Source organism: Trachemys scripta, chromosome 2 (genome assembly GCF_013100865.1).
Source record: "Trachemys scripta elegans isolate TJP31775 chromosome 2, CAS_Tse_1.0, whole genome shotgun sequence".
Taxonomy (NCBI): domain Eukaryota; kingdom Metazoa; phylum Chordata; order Testudines; family Emydidae; genus Trachemys; species Trachemys scripta.
Window position 1 is genome coordinate 31,521,608 of NC_048299.1, and position 21,500 is coordinate 31,543,107.

Consider the following 21,500-nt stretch of genomic DNA (forward strand, 5'->3'; position numbering starts at 1 on the left):
CTCCAGGTGGAGGAGGTCACAGAGGGGTTGGATCCAATAGTGGACATCCTTGCTCCGGAGGGTCAATCTAAGGTGGCTTTGCCCCGATAAGAACTATCCAGAACACTAGTAGGGTGCTCTAGCAGACCCCAGCCTTGATACCACACACCACTAACGGGGTGGAGAGACGGTATTTTGTGCCGGAAAAAGGGTATGAACACCTTTTCACCTCCCCCAACCGGGGACTCTAGTGGTCAACACAGCAAATCATAAGGAGCGGCAGGGGCAGCCTGGTCCTGCTTCAAAGTCATGGGATGCTAAGAAGCTGGACCTTTTTGGCAGGAAGGTCTACTCAACTGGGGGTTTCCGTTTCAAGTTGCCAACCAGCAAGCAGTACTCAGCCACTATGCTTTCAATTCCTGGAGTGCATTAGCAAAGTTTCAGGAGTTGCTTCCGGCTGACTCAGGCAAGGAGTTTAATGCGCTTCTAGAGGAGGGCAGGGTGGTCTCAAGAACCTTCCCTCCAGACCGCATTAGATGTGGCAGACTTGACGGCTCGGACTATGGCCACCTCCATTACAATGAGATGCAGCACGTGGCCGTAGGTGTTGAATATACCACCGGAGGTCCAGAACATTATCCAGGACCTGCCCTTTGACTGTGTGGGCTTGTTTGCCCAAAATATGGAATCTCGCTTGCACAGGCAAGGACTGGCGGGCAACTCTAAAGTCTTTGGGGATCCACACTTCTGCACCCCAAAGAAAACCATTCACCCTCAGCCTCTGTCCGCTTCTATTCCGGGCGCCCAACGTGAGACTCGTCCAAGAGATGGGGCAGGAATAATAGGAGGCGCCCATCACAGTCCTCCTCAGACCAAGGCCAGGGCTCTTCGAAACAGCCCCCTGGCCCAAAGCCAAACTTTTGAAGATGTGCCCAAAGATGGAGCACCAGTACTGAGCTCGGATCCTTACCCCGTCTTTGTGAATCGACTGTCCCACTTCTACCGTGCTTGGTCCCAGATCACATCAGAGATGGCTGGGTTCTGAGCACGGTAGACATGGGATATTCTATCCATTTCTGTTCCCTCCCACCCCCCTTCCCCGTCCTTCTTCAGGAACCCTTCTCACAAACAACTCCTTCTGCAGGAGGTGCAATCTCTCCTTGCTCTAGGGGCAATAGAGGAGGTTCCTCATGAGTTCAGGGCAAGAGGTTTTACTCCCATTATTTCCTCATCCCCAAGGCCAAGGGTGGACTCCGCCCTATCCTGGATCTGCAAGACCTCAATACATTCATAAAGAAAGTGAAATTTCACATGCTCTCCCTGGCCTCCATCATTCCTTCCCTGGATCTGGGGGACTGGTACGCCGCCCTCGACTTGAAAGATGCATACTTTCATATCTCCATTATCTTGGCCCACAGACGATTTCTTCGCTTTGTGGTCAGTGGCCAGCACTACCAGTTTAGGCTGCTCCCCCGGGTATTCACGACGTGTATGGCGGTCGTGGCAGCCTTCCTCTAACCAAAGTCAGGTTCAGGTTTTCCCATACCTGGAAATCACAGCCATATCACAAGCACAGGCGGCGGAGCATGTGTCTCTGGCTTGGGCCACCTTCCTCAGGCTGGGCCTCATATTGAACATGCCCAAATCCACACGAGCCCTGATGCAGAGAACAGAATTCATGGGAGCTCTTTTGGACTCCATGCAAGCCAGGGCTTTCCTGCCTGAGCTGCGCTTCCAAGCACTCAGGGACATAATCGAGAACCTTTGCCGGTCCCCACAACGATGGCCAGAAATTGCATGAAACTGCTGGGGCATTTGGCGGCTTGCATAGACATGGGTCCAGCACACCAGATTGCGCCGTCGGCCCCTCCAAGCATTGTTGGCGCAGGTGCACAGGCCCAGCAGGGACCCACTGGACAGAATAGTTACCCTCCCCCCTTGCATTCTCAAGTCTCTCCGCTGGTGGCTACAGCCTCAAGTGGTCTATGTGGTAGTACCCTTTGCCAAACCCCAACCTATGCTATTACTGGTCACGGATGCCTTGGCACTCAGTTGGGGAGCGCACCTTGGCAATATCAGAACCCAAGGCCTATGGTTCCATGCAGAACTATTGCTGCACATCAGTGTAAGGGAGCTGAGGGCAGTTTGTCTGGCATGCCAAATGTTCCAGGCACACCTTCAGGGCACATGTGTGTCGGTGCTGATGGACAACACCACAGCGATGTTCTATATAAACAAACAGGGTGGTGCTCACTCCTCTCCCCTGTTGCAGAAAGCCCTCAGGCTGTGGGACTTTTGCATCACCCACTCGATACACCTAGAGGCGTCATACCTTCCGGGAGGACAAAATGAGCTAACTGATCTCCTCAGCCGCTCGTTTCATGGTCACAAATGGTCCATCAGGGCGGACATTGCGCTCTCGATTTTCCAGAGGTGGGGCTTTCCCCACATAGACCTGGTTGTGATGCGGAGCAACAGAAAGTGCCAGCGGTTCTGCTCCTTTCTGACCTACAGCCCAGGCTCCATCGCAGACACCTTTCATCTTTCATGGATGAATCATCTGCTGTACACGTTCCCACCCTTCCCTCTCATACACAAAGTCCTCCTCGAGGCTCACCGGGACAGGGCTTCCTTGATCCTCATAGTGCCAGCATGGCCCTGCCAGTACTGGTTCACCACACTGTTGAACCTTTCAGTGGACAGACCAGTAGCCCTTCCTGTGTGCCTGGCCCTCATCACACAAGACCACGGCTGTCTACAACACCCCAACCTGGAATCTCTCCCCCTCATAGCGTGGAAACTCCATGATTGAACTCGCTAGGGCTTCAGTGTTTGGACTCAGTTAGAGAAGTTCTGCTAGGAAGTCGGAAGCCCTCCACTCATGCCACATACCTGGCAAAGTGGAAGCGGTTTTCCATCTGGTCTCTGCAGATTCATAGATTCATAGATTCTAGGACTGGAAGGGATCTCGAGAGGTCAGTGAGTCAAGTCCCCTGCCCTCATGGGCAGCCCTCCGCATCAAGCGTCAATTCCCCTTGTTTTGGAATACCTACTGTACCTCAAGCAGTAGGGGTTGTCAATATCATCTCTCAGGGTACACCTGGCTGCCATTTCAGCCTTCCAACCGGGGACAGCGGGTAGGTCAGTCTTCGGGAATCTCATGGTGGGCCGCTTTGTCAAGGGCTCGGACAGGCTTTATCCCCAGGTGCAGCAGCCCGTTTCACAGTGGGACCTCAACCTGGTCCTGTCCACGCTCATGAGGCTCCCTTTCGAGCCCATGGCAACCTGCCCTCTGTCCTACCTTTCCTGGAAGGTGGCCTTTCTGGTGGCTATAACCTCAGCCAGAAGAGTCTCCAAGCTCAGAATGCTGACTTTTGAGCCTCCCTGTATGGTCTTTTATAAAGACAAGATGCAGCTATACCCTCACCCGCGTATCTACCAAAGGTAGTGTCCCAGTTTCATGTGAACCAGGACATATTTTTACCTGTGTTCTTCTCTAAGCCACATGCCAGTAACAGAGAGTGAATGCTTCATTCCCGGGATGTCAGGCATGCCCTAGCCTTCTACATCGAGCGCACAAAGCCATTTCATAAGTCACCACAGCTCTTTACTGTAATCGCAGAGAGAATGAACGGGCTTCCCATTTCGTCCCAGTGCATTTCATCATGGATCACGTCCTGCATCAGAACATGCTACGACCTAGCTAAGATTCCAGCCCCTCCGCTGATGGAGCACTCCACAAGAGCGCAGACTTTGTTCGCAGCATTCCTTGCGCAGGTCACTGTCCAGGACATATACAAGGCAGCAATGTGTGGTCTTCCAGACACACCTTCATGCTGCACTACGCCATCACCCAATAGGCAAGAGACAATACAGCCTTTGGCAGGGCAGTCCTGCATTCAGCAACTAGGTGAACTCCGACCCCTCCTCCAGGGAAACTGCTTGGGAGTCACTTATTGGAATGCACATGAGCAATCACTCGAAGAAGAAAAATGGTTACCTACCTCTCATAACGTTGTTCTTCGAGATGTGTTGCTCATGTCAATTCCAAATCCCACCCACCTCCCCTCTGTCGAAGTATTCCGGCAAGAAGGAACTGAGCAGGTGGCGGGACGGCAGGGACCTATATACACCGCCATGAAGGCGCCATTTCAGGGGGCTCCACAGCCGACCCGACGGGTACCGCTAGGGGAAAAACCTTCCAACGATGGTGCACGGAGCACGCACACACACACACCTATTGGAATGGACATGAGCAACACATCTCAAAGAACAACAGTTACGAGAGGTAGGTAACCGTTTTTTTTTATGCATTTTCAAAGGTGAGGAATAGCTTCAAAGAGTTCATTATCTCACATATATTGCAAAGCTAATCATCTTTTGTATTGTCTTATTGGCCTTGTCTAGATTAACATTTAAAGGTGTGATGTTAATAACTATTAGAGATGTTAGCACAGGGTAGCTGTAAGAAGCATATTGCCTTTAACATGTGCTAAAATGGTTAAGTTGTGGCCTAACAAGGATTTCCCCCGAGGCTTTAACTTGACCATTTTAGCATGTGTTAAAGGCAATCTACCTTGTCTAGATTACACTTTTAAAATGTGTTAGTTAACATGAGTTAGCTAAGTGTTAAACATTTGGGTCAGCATGCATGGGACAGTTAATTCCCATCACAGACTAATAGGAGGCAGGCCACACTTTGACAGTCTCTTTTAAACTGCCTTGGACCAGGTACATAAAAGAATGTCACTGCTTGGATACATGCTAGTGACAGCTGGAATAATAAGAATGAATGATCATAAGTTATCTGTCCTGTCAAAGCTGAATAGCCCAGTAGGAAATAATAGTTGACAAGAGGCAGTAGGTGTTCTGTTGTTGATGCTTTGAAAAACCCTGGTACTAGACAGAGCCAGTTGTTGGTTTTGTAAGGACCATTCAGCTCCCTACATGAGATTGTACTAACAACACCCTTCAAAGACAAAACAGAAAAAAATATAAAGAGAAAATATTTACATTAATTTTACTTGTAAAAAATTAACATACAAACTTGAAACTAATCAACATATTAATTAACTTATTTTTAACATTACTTTTTTTGGGGGGTGGCATATTTTACAATGGCAACAAACACTCCACACCATGTGGTAGAGTTGGATGTATACTTTTGATTTACTGGAGATATGAGCCAGTGCTTCAAACCTCACTGTCCAAGTAGGGAATGTGTTAATCAGCACTCATTCACAGAGTGGATTATTTTATTGCTAATTAAAGATTAAAAACTAAGGACCTGATCCTGCAAACACTTTACTCATGAAAATAGCCCTTATACAAGTAGTCCATTGAAAGCAGAGTGAGAGAGTTTGCAGGATTGGACCATTAAAACTGGTTTGAAATTGGATTCTGTAGCACTGCTGGTGTTGCAGATTAACAATGGGACAAAATGTACCTTTAGTGTGAGTTCAAGAATTTCCAAATTTAGCTAATGGCTTTGTTTTTAAATACATTTCAGTTTGTATATGGTGGCAAATGTTTTCACCGTAAGAATTTTCAAATTAATATGGATACTGCATTCTTTGAAAGGCAATTTAAATATACACAATGGAATGCATTCAAAGTTCTGCATATGCCATATATAATTGTTAAAGCAATGTATCCTGGGATTTCTTCTTATAACTTATTTTAATGTGTATTATTCATGTGGCAATATGATTGACAGACCATTTCTCCATTTTTTTATAGGATTATACTTTTTTTGAAGAACCAACGTATGAAAAGCATTATCACCATATGGAAATAGTTGATGCTGAGGATTTAGGCCAATCCCAAAAGTTTTACGACAATTCAGAAAAGAATGTGTTTGAGAAGACGAAGAGTCCTCTTGTAAAAAGCAAACCCATTGACAAGAAATTAGAACCATCTCTGAAGTGGAAGAACGTTGGGCTTGCTGGTTCCCAGGAGTATGTAGTTATTTGAGAAACTGAGTTTTACAGTAAACATTGTTAATTCAGACTAATGATTTGGAAACACAGTATATGTCTGTGATTTTGTTTTTAATTGAAAATAAATTAAACAAATACAAAATAAAATTCAGGGGCCTGCTCCTATAAAACATATTAAGGGAAGATTGCTCACTTGTAATCCAGTTTCTTATGGTCCTCCTCTGCCATCCTACCTGACAACAGCCTGGAATGTCATCATGATGGCACTCCACCTGTCAGGAAGGAGGCAGCAAGATCTTGCAGTCATCTGCACTACTAAGCCTCAATTCAACCATTTTCCTCAATAAAAAGTTTCTAAGGCATGAAGGAATAGACAACCTATTCCAAGCAACATTTTCTGAGGAGAGAAGAGGAATGTAATAAACCAGACTGTCAGTAAGTAATCTTCCCTTTTCATATAACACACTTCTCCTAATCTATATGGCAATAATCTTGGCTAACAGTGGACATAGCAAGCAGTAGAAAACCCAGAAGAGAGTTTACTTACAGTAGAGATGGATTTTCTTTTCTGAAATCAGGATCTGCCACAGACATCAAGTCCAAGTGATAGTGGAGGATGACTGTCTCAGAGGAGGCCTAGGACTAGGTGATCATCTTGCAGAAAGAGGAAATAGATGCCTCATCCCTTCAAACCCCAGAGTTGACATGCTGTAGGAGGAAGCACATTTGACAAATCTTGGATGCAACCCATGGGCATGGGCATGACTGATAGGATGAGGCTTCAGTGGTACAGGACATACCCTCCTGCACAGCCCAGGTATAGGTCATTTTAGTCAGAGCCCAGATATAGGTCATTTTAATGGGAGAGGGTCTAATTGCTCTCCTAGGTACAAATCATGAGTGTCTCTTCTAGAGAGTGTGAATTTATGATTAGCCAAAGGGGCTGCACCAGCAGGGTCTGGGAGTCCTCCTGAAGTCCTGGAACACCAGGACAAGAGGATCCTAGATGAGAGGGCCAGATCAGGCCCTTCGGAGATCATAGGTATGCTCAGACCTGCCAACAACTGTGTTGTAATGAGGAAAGAGAGAATCATATTGAAAAAATAAATCCCATTGCAGGTGAGGGAGATAGAGTCAGAAATGAAATCCAAACTTCCCATAATTGATGTGGACATGTCTGGATGGGAGCCCCCAGATTTGGGGCTTACCTGGTCCACAGTCCTTGTAGCCTGGGAAAACGGCTGTTCTGGGACTATCTGAAACAGCTGAATAACATGGGGAGGAGGAGCTTCTCTGAAGGTCCCTATAAAGTCAATCAATACAGCGGGTAACAAGTGGATATCAAAGCAGGTACCAAGTGGTTGTGAAAGTCAGCAAGAGTACAGCTCCTCAGAAAGGAGAGGCATTATTAGCTGGCTAGCCAGTGACAGAACCCCTGGAAGTGGAGTTGAGCTGTTTCTGGAACTCAGGATGCTGGGACTATGAAAAGTAGAAGAGGAATGGTGTTCCTAGTTGCTTCTCTTCTCTCTTTATGAACTCTTTATTCTTTGTTCCCCCTCTTCTGTCTCTTTCATTCTTCTTTCAGTCTTTTTCTTCTTCTACAAGGAAAGAAGAAAGGAAAAGGGCTAGTGGAACAGGAAGAAGAGGTAATTAGTGTTCTATGGTTCCAGCATGCAGGAAGCAAACCAATGAAAGAATGTGGCTGGAGGGGGACATAAGTACAGCAACTGATAGATCTTGCTTTCTGCATCCTGATTGGTTGAGCTGTAATGCTGATAGTCAAGGCTTTTGCTAGTTAGGATGGGACAAGATCAACATAAACAATCAATTTTAACAGTTTTAACAGCTGTTTAGTTTTAATTATTTAATTATTTATTCTGATCCTGTAAAGAGATCCACATTGGCAGACCCTAGCAATCTTTCAGGTATCTTTGCAGGATAGAGGCCTATATTAGTATATATACATTTACTGTATTATATTTTGTATAACTACTGAAGTCTTAATAATATGAGACTTCGCTACAGCCCTCTGCTATTAAGGAGTTTTAAAAGAGCTAGGTGAGGAGCTCACTGCACCATTAATGTTGCTTTTCAATAAGTTTTGGAATGCTGGGAAAGTTACAAAGACTGTAAGAAAGCTGATGTTGTGCCAATGTTTTAAAATATTTATGGGCCTGTCAATCTGATAAGGATCCTGGGCAAGAAAATGGACCAGCTGATATAGGATTGAATTAATAAAGAATTAAAGGAGGATAATACAGTTAATACCAATCTACATGAGTTTATGGAAAATAGAACTAACTCAAGTTTGGTTGATAAAGATAGAATCATAGAATATCTGGGTTGGAAAGGACCTCAGGAGATCATCTAGTCCAATCCCCTGCTCAAAGCAGGACTAATTCCCAACTAAATCATCCCAGCCAAGGCTTTGTCAAGCCTGACCTTAAAAACCTCTAAGGAAGGAGATTCCACCACCTCCCTAGGTAACCCATTCCAGTACTAATAGTGTTGCTGTAATATACTTAAACTTCAGTAAGGCATTTGACTTGGTACTGCATGATATTTTGATTAAAAACCTAGAACAATATACAATTAATAGGGTACACATTGAATCAAAAGATGACTAACTGATACGGCTCAGATTGTAACTGTAAATGGGGAATCATCACTGAGCATGTGTGTTTCTAGTGGGGTTCCACAGGGATCTGCTACTGGGGCCCTATGCTATTTTATATTTTTTTCAGAGACCTGGAAGAAAACATAAAACCATGATTGATAAAATTTGCAGATCACACAAAAATTGGGGGAGTGGTAAATAATGAAGAGAATAGGTCACTGATATAGACTGATCTGGATGGCTTGGGAAATTGGGTGCAAGCAAACAATATGCCTTTAATATGGCTAAATGTAAATGTATACATCTATGAATTAGTCCATATTGATAGGATGGGGGAGTCTATCCTGGGAAGCAGTGACTAAAAAAGATTTGGGAGTCATGGTTGATAATCAACTAAACATGAGCTCCCAGTGCCAAGAGGGATTCTGGGGTGCATAAAGAGGGGTATGTCAAGTAGGAGTATCAAGATTATTTTACCTCTATATTTGGCACTAGTGCGACTACTGTTGGAACACCGTGTCCAGTTTTGGTGCCCACAATTCAAGAAGTATGTTGATAAATTGGAGAGGGTTCAGAGAAGAGCCATGGGAATAATTATAAGATTAGAAAACGTGTCTTATAGTGATGGACTCAAAGAGCTCAATCGATTTAGCTTAACAAAGAGAAGGTTAATAGGTGACTTGATTACAGCCTGTAAGTGCCTACATGGGGAACAAATATTTGATAATGAGTTCTTTAGTGTAGCGGAGAAAGGTACAATGTGATCCAATGGCTGGAAGTTGAAGCTAGACAAATTCAGACTGGAAATAAGGTGTACATTTTTAACAATGAGAGTAATTAACCTTTGGAACAATTTACCAAGGGTTGTGAATTTTCCACATCTGGCAATTTTTAAATGAAAATTGAATTTAAAAAAAAATGTTCTAGTTCAAATGGAATTATTTTGGGGGAGTTCTGTGGCCTGTGTTATACAGCAGGTCAGACTAGAGTATCAGAATGATCCCTTCTGGCCTTGGAACCTAAGAATCTATAAAAAAGATGTCAGTGAGATCTCATTAACTTTGTTGAGAAAAACAATGTTCTGTTTTGTTTGGGTTTTGTCTTGATGAGATTATTGAACTACAGATTAGCAAACTGAGAAGGCTCCTACCCTCTTCTCATTCAGGTCTTGCTAAAGGACAACTTCTGTTGCAATGCCTACCTGCTGATTTGCATAGGTGATTTATATATCTCACAAAAAGAAAAAAAAGTGTTTTTAGAATTTTATTTGGCCAGTTAAAACATTGACTGTTTTACTTACGTTGTAGCCATAATTTTCAGCTCTGGATACCTGAATTTAGGCACCTAAATCTTGATTTGCATACTTAAATAGAAGTTGCCTGATTTTTTGGAAGTGCTGTGCACCCACAAATTCTGTCTGAATCAATGAGAACTGTAGGTTCACTGTACCTTGAAAATCAGGCCATTATATTTAGATGCCTAAACTTGGATTTAGAAGCCTAACTTTAGGGAACCAGATTTGAAAAAGTTGACCCATATCGCCTTCCCTACTGATTGCCTTTTTTTCTGTTTTTTTATGAAGAAAACTTTTGGGGAGCAAGGACTGAGCCTTGTGTGAGGAATCAGCAAATATATACTCGGCTCTATTGAAAACAAACAAATAATAATCAGTGAAGTTGTACTGTATCTTGTTTAGACAACTCTTGGTATTCTACGAATCCTCAAAACTTGTCTGAATAGAAATTTAGGCACCTAAATAAAATCTTTACATTTCAAATCCAACAACTTCCGCTGCTAATTTTTATAATATCAGAGGGGTAGCCGTGTTAGTCTAGATCTGTAAAAAGCAACAGAGGGTCCTGTGGCACCTTTAAGACTAACAGCTATATTGGAGCATAAGCTTTCGTGGGTGAATGCCCACTTCGTCAGACGCATGTAATGGAAATTTCCAGAGGCAGGTATAAATATGCAGGCAAGAATCAGTATGGATAAGCATATTCTCACCAGCAACCATGCACTGCACCATAACAACTCTAACTCAGGAACCAACCCATGCAACAAACCTCAATGCCAACTCTGCCCACATATCTACACCAGCAACACCATTACAGGACCTAACCAGATCAGCTACAACATCCCTGGTTCATTCACCTGCATGTCCACCAATGTTATATATGCCATCATATGCCAGCAATGCCCCTCTGCTATGTACATTGGCCAAACTGGACACTATGTAAGAGGATAAATGAACACAAGTCAGATATCAGGAATGGCAATATACAAAAACCTGTAGGAGAACACTTCAACCTCCCTGGCCACACAATAGCAGATGTAAAGGTAGCCATCTTACAGCAAAAAAACTTCAGGACCAGACTCCAAATAGAAACTGCTGAGCTTCAGTTCATTTGCAAATTTGACACCATCAGATCAGGATTAAACAAAGACTGTGAATGGCTAGCCAACTACAGAAGCAGTTTCTCCTCCCTTGGTGTTCACACCTCAACTGCTAGCAGAGGACCTCACCCTCCCTGATTGAACTAACCTCGTTATCTCCATACTGATTCTTGCCTGCATATTTATACCTGCCTCTGGAAATTTCCATTATGTGCATCTGACGAAGTGGGCATTCACCCACGAAAGCTTATGCTCCAATACATCTATTAGTCTTAAAGGTGCTACAGGACTCTTTGTTAATTTTTATAATTCTCTCTTTCTATTTAATCCAACTGAAAATGTACTATGGGGAAAAATACTCCAAGTATCATACTGTGCAGCAGAGTTGGTCAATTTAAACAGTGTAACTTCTTAATGAAGATCATTACACAGATTAATTTACACACATTTGTATACTAATATTGTTGTGCAGATATTGAAGAACAGATACAATATTTATAGAACTGAAAAATAAGATGTTTAACAAAAACAAATATTTTCAGTGACAAAGCTGCAAACAAAGTTATCAAAGAAGAAAAAGAAAACAGACCTATTGTTCCTGAAAGCAAGAAAAAAGCCAATATCCTTCCCCCTGGACCTATTAAAAGACAATCAGTTTCAAAACGGTATAGCATATTAATTTTTCTCCCTTTAATTCCATTCTTGTATTCTCTTTTAGCACATACAGTAATTGTAATCTTGTTCAATAGCTGGTAAATCAAATTATGAATTTTTTTTTCTAATGAAGTTTAAAATGAGAAAAATCTTGTCCAGTTTGTTATATCTGTGTCTGTTTACATTAGTCAATAACTACTTTTAAGTAAGTGATTTTGTCTATTTGTTACTAGTAAAGTGTCAGAAAAATCTGATGAAATTAGTGAAAGTTCTTCTGAGAGTGAGGAAGATGAAGAACAGCCTGAACGTCACCAGGAAGGAAACACTGATTTGCCATCCGAATACTGGCAGATTCAGAAACTAGTAAAATACATAAAGGTATGAAAAGAAATTTTAACAGTTCTTTTATTATAAAAATGCTGAAGACTCAGGTGTTGAAATTTAGCTAAATAGCGCATATATTGAGATTCTGAAACTCTGGACATTCCTATCGCTCTCCCCTTTCTTAGACTTTTTTATTTGCTCTTTTTGGAGTCTAAGTCCCCTGAATCAGTCCATTTATTTAATTATTTATTTGAGGTTATTTAAAACTTAAATGATTTCTTCTTTATGATTGATTGTTGTTTGTTTTGAATTTTGAGGTGCAGTTTTAACTGACTCCTCTCTGTCTCTTAGCTAGTTTCTCTCACTGACACCTTTTAATTTGTGTATGTAGAATCTACTATAGATGCTATAGTAATAGATGCATAAAAAATTCCACAGGTGAATACAGATATTGCCATGGTTCTCTATGCCTTCCCCACCTCTAGTTTGGACCTTTATGTTGCATGCTATTTGGAGCTATCTTAAAAGACCATCTGGAAGTTTAATCTTGTGTAGAATGTGGCATCTTGCTTGCTCAATGGTGCTACTGGTGTTGAGCATATTACATTTATCCTTGGCAGAATGCACTTATTTCTATTTGCTTTTAAGTGTAATTCAGGATGTTGATGTTAATGTCTGGTCTGTGTCTACCTCAACAGACCACCTCTCTCTATGTATCTCCCCTGATGGATGCTGCTATCAGTTTTGCATTTGAACTTTGGGGTAACTGGGGCTGGGTCCTTGGCTTTGGAATTCATTACTATAATTGGTTTCAGAGTAGCAGCCGTATTAGTCTGTATCCGCAAAAAGAACAGGAGTACTTGTGGCATCTTAGAGACTAACACATTTATTTGAGCATAAGCTTTCGTGGGCTACAGCCCACTTCTTCGGATGCATAGAATGGAACATATATTGAGGAGATATATATACACATACAGAGAGCATGAAAAGGTGGGAGTTGTCTTACCAACTCTGAGAGGCCAATTAAGTAAGAGAAAAAAACTTTTGAAGTGATAATCAAGATAGCCCAGTACAGACAGTTTGATAAGAAGTGTGAGAATACTTACAAGGGGAGATAGATTCAATGTTTGTAATGGCTCAGCCATTCCCAGTCCCTATTCAAGCCTAAATTGATTGTATCTAGTTTGCATGTCAATTCCAGCTCAGCAGTTTCTCGCTGGAGTCTGTTTTTGAAGCTTTTCTGTTGCAAAATTGCCACCCGCAGGTCTGTCATTGAATGACCAGACAGGTTAAAGTGTTCTCGCACTGGTTTTTGAGTATTATGATTCCTGATGTCAGATTTATAAACTCCACCGTTATCCCCACCTGTGAACTCACCTCCATACTCACAAGACTGCTATCTTCTCTCCTTGCAGTGTAACTCACAACTCGTCCCTCCTCACAGGGCCCTGAGATACATAATACAGCTGCTGCATAATACTCCTATTCTTCTTCGAGTAGATGCAGCCATGTATTCCCTTTAGATGTGTGTGTGTGTGCACACGCAGTGCACCAGAGACAGAGAATTTTGCCTACCAGTACCCATAGGAAGCAGCGCTCAGACCTCATGCTCGCAGCCCCTACCCAGCTATATGAGGCAGTACTGCCTCAACCCCTCTCAGTTCCTTCTTATTTCCTGTGGCTGGAGTCGGAGCCCTTTGTTGTTCCTAACCTCACAATCTCTTTTTCTTAATGACTTTTTCTAGTTGTATATAGTTAATTAGTACCCTTAGTATAGTGTGAGTTAGCTTTAAATTAAGTATTTGCCTGGTTTAAACATTGTCCATCGTATGGGGGAGCGATCCCCAATGGCGATCCTCACACACAGGCGTTGCTGTGCTTAGGTGAAGCCCACATCAAGGAGCAATATTCAATTTGCATATCGTTCACAAAATGGACTGAGGTGGTGAGGGATCTTCATATAAAGCAGTGCCTGCTCAAACAGGCCATGCAACCTGCTTTGGCACTGAAGCCTATGTTGGATTGGGGGTTGCCCTGGGGTTCTGAGAATGTCGCTGTTTTGCACTCTGGAGCTGGTGCCTCTCTGAAGACAGAAGTTGTTCCCTATCAAGTGTACTGAGGAAAAGGTCACGAGACTATTGCTCCAGGTCTCCTGGGGATTTGTATGCCTCCTCTAGAAGGCACACAGGCTAGTATGGTGTGAATGCTGGTGCGCAGGATGGAGCAAGTCCTGTCTTCCACTCCCCAGTACTGCGCAAGGAGGTCAGAGACCCCATACCATTGGCTTTGGTTCAGGCCCCAGGTCATCTGTTGAGTCAGGTAACGACAAGGGCAATGCCGGCACCGGTGGTTCCCTACCAGTGGTGTATCAGATGGCAATGGACCTACTCTGCTTTTCTGTACCTACTTCTCCCTTGATCCAGGACTTTGCCAGGGTTGTGGTATTTATAGCCACAGTGGCTGTGTGGGCTGCTGAACCTATGGGTCTGTTAGCACCACACCCCCATACTTCCCTTCCACAGTCAGTGGAAGTGGGGCTGGTGCTGGACTTGGCACAAGGGACCTCTTCGGCACCGGAAAGCTCTTTGGCACCCCTGCTGTTGGTGCTGCCAGTGTTACTGTGGCAGCACTCACTGCTCTCCACTTCTGCACCGCTGACAACTTCCAGGTTGACGCTGCTTCCAGCAACAGAAATGATGGAGGTGTACTAGGTGCCGGTGGTACTGTTCCCGCCATCAGCACCAGTTCCCTCTTCATTCTGGGTTACGGATGAGTCAGACTGGCCGCTCACAACCTCAGGGCTGGCTCCACCTTTATCCCCTAAATCCTGGGATTCCTTGACGGGTAGGTTGGGATCTTTTCTCTCTCCCTCCTCCCCCTGCATTGCTTGACCCACATTCATAGAGTGCTTTAGGTACAAGGATTGGTGTTTATCTCATGGTTGGGATGAGGGCCTCAGCGCCTACTGGTCACCAATGCCATATCCATACCAGTGATCTCCGTGAAATCTGTGGTCATGAAGCTCCAACTCCTCATCTTTCTCTCAGGTGAGATCACTGTGTAAGTCTGTGGCGGATACCATCCATCTGCTACAGGCTCAGGCACCAGTGAACCTTCCCCGCTTGGAGCCTCCAGAATCGTCCCATCCGGGTCTGTCAGTCCTGGAGCAGGATCTGGCTCTGGCACAGTTAACCACATCATCTTCGTCCCCGGATGGTTCCATAATGCCTGTCTCTTCCTCTTCTTGGGTACTGAAGGATTTCAAGGTGCACCAGGAACTTTTGTGGTGCATGGGTGCTTCCCTGGGTATTCAAGTGGAGTTCCTGCATGAGAATACCCATAAATTGTTGAATAATCTGAAGCCATCTGCCTCTGGGAGAGTTGCCTTGCCTATTAATGATGCACTCCTTGAGCCTTCTAAGTTTCTCTGAAGCACACTAGCTTTGGTACTGCCTACTGCAAAGCACATGGAGAAACACTACTTCATTTTGGTGCAGGGATTTGAGGGTTTTTACTCCCATCTGACTCCAAATTCCCTGGTTGTAACCACAGTGAACAATAGAGCCCACCAGGGCAGATTTAAGTCCACTCCCAAGAATAAGAACTCTAAATTGATGGACCTGATGGGTAGGAAGATTTACACCTTGTCATCCTTGCAGATTTGCATTGCTAACCAGCAGGCACTGCTGTCCAAATATGACTTTGTGAATTGGATGGCTATGTTTAAGTTTGCAGACCAGCTATCCAAAGCACTGAGGGAGGAATTTGGGGCATTTTATCACTGAAGGCTGCTTTGTAGCTAAGACTTCATTGCAGTTCGTTCTGGATGTCTCGGATACTTCGGCCAGAGCGATGGCATTAGCAGTGACCATTAGAAGGGCTTCCTGGCTGCAGAATTCAAGCATTGCTTCCGATGTGCAGCAGGCCATGGAGGATTTGCCCTTCGATGACCAAGTGCTTTTTTTTAACACAATGGACGAGACTCTAGACTCCTTCAAGGGGTCTAGAGCTACCATATGGTCTAGAGCTACCGTATGGTCCTTGGGGCACACCTTTAATCATAAAATCCTCAACATGAAATAACCATGCCACGCAGAGTAAACATGAAATACCAAGGGCAGACTAGTTGGTGCACTCTGCAGGACTCAACCCCACACAATGCTCCACCAAAAATGTGACAGATTTCTGTTACCAATCTGCCTGAGGCGTCAGGTGATCAGGCTGAGACTGCAGGATCATTAGGGGAGGAGATGACGGAGCACACGAAGTGACTGAGTTTTAAGCTTTATTAATAAAATAATAAAATAACAGCGGAGAGTGCTGGGGGTTCCCCACATTACTCAGAGGAAGGAAGAAAGCATTAGTGCCGCAAGCCCTAACCCATTTTCATACTCACACACGCGCTACCTGGGGCTGGCCAAGCCTGGGTGTAACGTACGAAGAAGGGTGGGAAGTGGTGGACGGGAGTTCTGTCCTGTGCACAGGTCGTCCGGGGTCCGCTGTTGATCTCCGATTTGCTTCAGCTCTCAGGAGGGTTTTCAGTCCTGGAGTCTTTTGGGGGCATTTCGTTCAGGGACCTCAGTCCCCCATGCTCTTTGTACCAGTCCAAACCAGCTTTCTGTGGCCTCCTCAGCGTTCCCAAAATACACCGGCTTCAGGGACGTGAGACGGTTGTTTTTCCCCTCGCTGGCCTTCACCGTCTCCCTATTTTTCTGGGGTTGGGTAAGATCCAGGTACAGCTGCAGACTTCTTGGCTGTATAGAGTCTGTTCAAGCGCAGTGACCTTGGACTGGAGCCTGTCTCTTATCTTCGGGCTGAGCTGAGTCGTCACGTTAACCCATTCTCTTCTCCCGCAACCTGAAAAGGAATCTTCCACTCCACACTCACACTTTTAACCCTTCCTAGAATACTTTGCAATGCCTGCAACAGCGTTAGCAACATACAGTGCTGATCTGCCTCCCCAGGAGACCCCTTGAGGGAGGGGGCCATTGGGGTGTGACGGTGCCACTACAGTGGTCAGCAGCAGCAGTATCATCTGCAGCACATATTTGGGCAGCCTTTCCCTCTCTCAAGACAGCAGGTCTACCCCAGAAAGAGACATAGATCCAATACAAGGAAGCCGTCGGGTCTGGGGTTTGGCCAGTCGACATGCCTTCCCCAGTGCCCTGCACCCCCAACACCTACTTTGACTCCTTGGTCTGGAGCAATGTTCCAGATGTCACTTCCTTCTCCCTATCCCCTCTGTTTGGGGACAGTTTGGCCCACTTTCACAATGCTTGGGGCAGGATCACCACTGACAGCTGAGTCTTAAGCACCGTCCAATCAGGCGATGCCATTCAGTTCCTTTCTGTCCCTCCTCCCCACCCTTCCTCCACATCCCTCTTCAGGGACCCCTTTCACGAGGTACTTCCCCTTGAGCAGGTTCACTCTCTGCTGGCTTTGGGAGTGGTGGTGGAGGTTCCACTGGAACACTGCAGTCAGGGCTTCCATTCCCGGTACTTTCTGGTGTCCAAATCTAACAGAGGGGTAAATCTATTCTCGACCTTCACAGCCTCAACAAATATATCAGATACATGAGGTTCCGAATGGTCACTCTACTGACTATCCTGCTCATGTTATCTCAGAACAGCTGATTTTCTGCTCTGGACCTTTAGGACACTACTTTCATGTGGCAATTTTGCTAAGCCACGGAAAATTCCTTTGATTCATCATAGCAGAGTGCCATTTTCAGGATTCGGTGCTTCCCTGGCTTCTCTTCTGCCCCTTGGGTTTCACCAAACACATGGTTGTGGTGATGGCATACCTTAGGGAGAAAGGAATCCATATCTTCCTATATCCGGATGACTGGTTCCTGAGGGGCAGGTCTAGAGAGGAAGTCCTTTCTTACAGCAACACTACATTGGTCTTGCTCGACTGGAGAATGTTTGTCAGGGTGTTCCCTTTGTTAGGCCCTTACCAACCATGTCTGTTGTCACCAATGCCTTCCTGATGGGCTGAAGAGCACATCTGGGGTTGCTGAAAGTTCAAGGTCTGTGATTGGAGCAGGAGTACACACTGCATGTTAACGTGCTGGAGCTTTGGGCCATCTACAATGCCTGTCACACTCTTTTGGACCGTAGCAAAGACTCAGTGGTTCACATACTTACCGACAATACCACCACAATGTATTATGTGAACAAGGAAGGGGAAGCACACTCCTGGATACTCTGTTAAGAGGCAATCAGGTTGTGGCAGTTTTGCATCAAGCAGAGTATCACTCCGATAGGTGACCAATTGCCCAGGGTCCAGAATCATCTCATGGACAAGCTCAGCAGGAATTTTTCCCTGAGTCATGAGTGGTGCCTGAAGACAAGTATCCTCTGGGTTATCTTCATAGTTTGGGGCATTCATATGATTGACCTTCTTTGCTATGAGGGACAACAGGAAATGCCATATGTTTTGCTCTCAAGGGGACTCCTTGTCCAATGCTTTGCATCTCAGCTGGCAGTCAGCTCTCTTGTATGTTTTTCCCTTGATCCCAATCATCCCACAGGTCATCTTCAAGATGTAGGTGAACCAGGCCAAGCTCATTCTCATTGTCTTGGCATGGCCAAGGCAGTGCTGGTTCTCTGAACTTCTCATGCTGTCAGTTCAACTTCCCATACCCCTTCCTTTCCATCCCATCCTACTCAGACAGAATCACAGTCACACCTTACATCCCGCACTCAGCTTCCTGCATCTCACAGCATGGCTGCTTCATGGCTGAATGAAGAGGAAGTGCAGTGTTAGGTGACTGTTCAACGGGTCCTACTTAACAGTAGAAAGCCCTCTACCAGAATTGCCTAGTCAGTAAATGGAAGAGGTTTTGGTATGGTCATTGGCCAACAGAATTCAGCCGACACTGGCTTCTTTTCAGGACACCTTGAGTACCAGCTGCACCTTTAGTCATCAGGACTTGCACTTAATTCATTGAAAGTGCAGCTGGCAGCGATATTGGCATTTCATGCTCCCGTTCAGGGAAGATCACTCTTCTCCAGTGCCATGATAACAAGATTCTGAAAAGGGCTTCTTCAGCTCCATCCTCCAATCCAAGAGCTGTTTCCTATGTGGGATCTTAACATGGTCCTAGCAGCTTTAATGGGACTTTTGTTCAACCCCCTGGCATGTTGTCCCTTTCTGCTTTTGTGTCAGAAGACTGCATTCCTGGTAGCAATAATGTCTGCAAGGAGAGCCGGTGAGTTTCAAGCTCAGATGGCACAGCTTCTGTATACCCAGTTCTCCAAAGACAAAGTGATGTTACGACCACATTCAACATTTTTGTCTAAAGTGGTTTCTTAGTTTCATTTGAACTAGCCGGTATACTTACCCGTGTTCTTTCCTACGCTGCATTCACCTCTGGAGGAGCAGTATCTCCATACATTAGACATCAGGCGACGTCTAGCCTTCTATCTAGACAGGACTAAACTGTTTTGTGCTTTGCCTCACCTGTTTGTGTCATATGCAAATCATATGAAGGGGCAAGCGTTCACAGATGATCTCTAAATGGATAGCATTCTGCATCAAGACTGCATATGAAATAACTTCTGCTACACCTCAGCAAGTGCAAGCTCATTCTACAAGAGCATAAGAAACGGCAATAGCATTCCTCAGTGACATCTCAATACTGGACATTTGCAGGGCTGCTATGTGGTTGTCCATACATACATTTATGAACCATTATGCCATTACTGCATCTTCCGGAGAATGTTTTGGTAGGGCGATCCTGCAATCCTTGTTTCAGTAGAGCCCAAGCCCTGCCTCCTGGGGTAGGTACTGCTTCTTAGTCACCAAAATAGAATACAGTGCTGCATCTACTCAAAGAAGAAGAAATGATGACTTACTGTAGCTATGGTTCTTTGAGATGTCCACAAACCACCCTCCATACCCTCTGTATCAGAGTCCAGTCTCTGGGTGTTCGCTGCGAAGAAACTGGGTGTGGGTGTCAAGGTGGTGCTGCCTCATGTTGCTCGGGGAGGGGCTATAAGCACGAGACACGAGCACCACCTCCTACACTTTTGTCTAGGCAAAATTCTCCAGCTCCAGGAGCTGGATACTCACACACCTATGTGGAATACACATCTGCATCACATCTCGAAGAACCACAGTTACAGTAAGTAATTGTTTTTTCAATATGTGAACTGGTCAAATAGGTATGTATGTATGAAGCCATTTTGAATTACCAGACTACAAAAATGGTTTGAAAGTGGAAGACGATTTGACCAGTTCACATATTGGGGGAAAAAAAACAATTACTACTGTAACTGTGGTTTCTCATGCGCCTATATTTTAAAAATAGTCTGAACAGATCTTGTTTGACCTGTCAGCAACAATCACTAAAAAATTTAGAAATTTCATCCCAAAGAAATATCTCTCAGAAAATTATTAATACTTGAAAGGAGGAATTTTAATATCTATCTCCATAAAGCAACAGTATTGTTACCAAAATTCAGAATGCATACCTATATATGTGTGTGTGTTTATATATATATATATATACACATATACACAACAACATCACACAGGTTTTTAAATTAATTAGAAAGTAGATATTCTTAAACAAAACAATTCTCTAGAGGCTGTTCACTACATTGAACAACAAATCTCCAAAGGGTCCAATAAAGCTGAAAAAGATGCTGCAGTGCAATACCACAGACAGTGGTGGAAACTATTGATGAAGTGTGACTTTAGCTAGCACATGGAATTAATTTATAATTCAAGTGCAAATATTGTATTTCTGGCCGTACTGAGAGATTTTTTGGCATACTTGTTCATGTGTTCATGACATATCCAGCATAAGAGAAGGTATATCTTCAGTTATATTTATATATGTTGAGATATTATATTTACAAAAAAGCACAGGCGTAGTTTTTCAGGACGTGTGTGTGTGTGCGCATCTGAGAGAGAGAGAGCTAAATTATCTATGACTTGCATATGATAATATCATAGTGTAGTTTCTATTAAATAATAAAATGGGTGGTATTTTATCTTCCATTTCTCTTCTGTAATAGTCTGAAGAACAGTAGAGTATGTCTGTGCAGATACACATATTATTAAACTAGAACAATTTGCTGGAATATGGCACAGGTTTTAAGAAACATATAACAATATTGTCATGCTGTGAGGTACTGGTAAGTGCTTGGATCAAAAACCTCTTTGAGATTAGGTATGAAGAGACCCTTCAATTAACATAACTCTCAGGATAAGTTTATCACAAGCCCACCATGTAAGACAAATGGGGGCTGTGAACCTGCCCAAGAGTTTTTGGACTGAATGAACGGAGGGCTTTAGCTGTGAGGTTGTGTGCAGTGGTGCTGGAACACTTTTTGTAGCGAGGGTGCTGAAAGCCAGCTAACCAAACTGTAAAGCAGTGGTCCCCAAACTTTTTACTTCATACCCCACCTTACTCCGGTCCATACCCTCCCCCCAAGAACTGGGGCCAGGAGCGGGGCCGTGGCTCCGGGAGGGGATTAATACCAACAGAGGTAAGGGGGCCAAGGCTGGGGTCATAGCTGGGGGCAGGCGCAGGGCCGGCAGCTGAGACCTTGGGTGCAGGCCGACAGCTGGGACTGTGTGTG

The 21,500-nt window shown here is 44.4% G+C and overlaps 1 protein-coding gene across 1 annotated transcript in view; it reads left to right on the forward strand.

Annotated features, from left to right (window-relative positions):
• The window catches only part of ARMC4 (armadillo repeat containing 4), a 196,603-nt gene that overhangs the window by 57,360 nt on the left and 117,743 nt on the right, over positions 1 to 21,500 (forward strand). Inside the window, exons 7-9 of the mRNA XM_034759339.1 lie at positions 5,719 to 5,936; positions 11,472 to 11,594; positions 11,817 to 11,961. Of these exons, the coding sequence (XP_034615230.1) occupies positions 5,719 to 5,936; positions 11,472 to 11,594; positions 11,817 to 11,961 (486 nt within the window). The remainder of the gene's footprint in view (positions 1 to 5,718; positions 5,937 to 11,471; positions 11,595 to 11,816; positions 11,962 to 21,500) is intronic.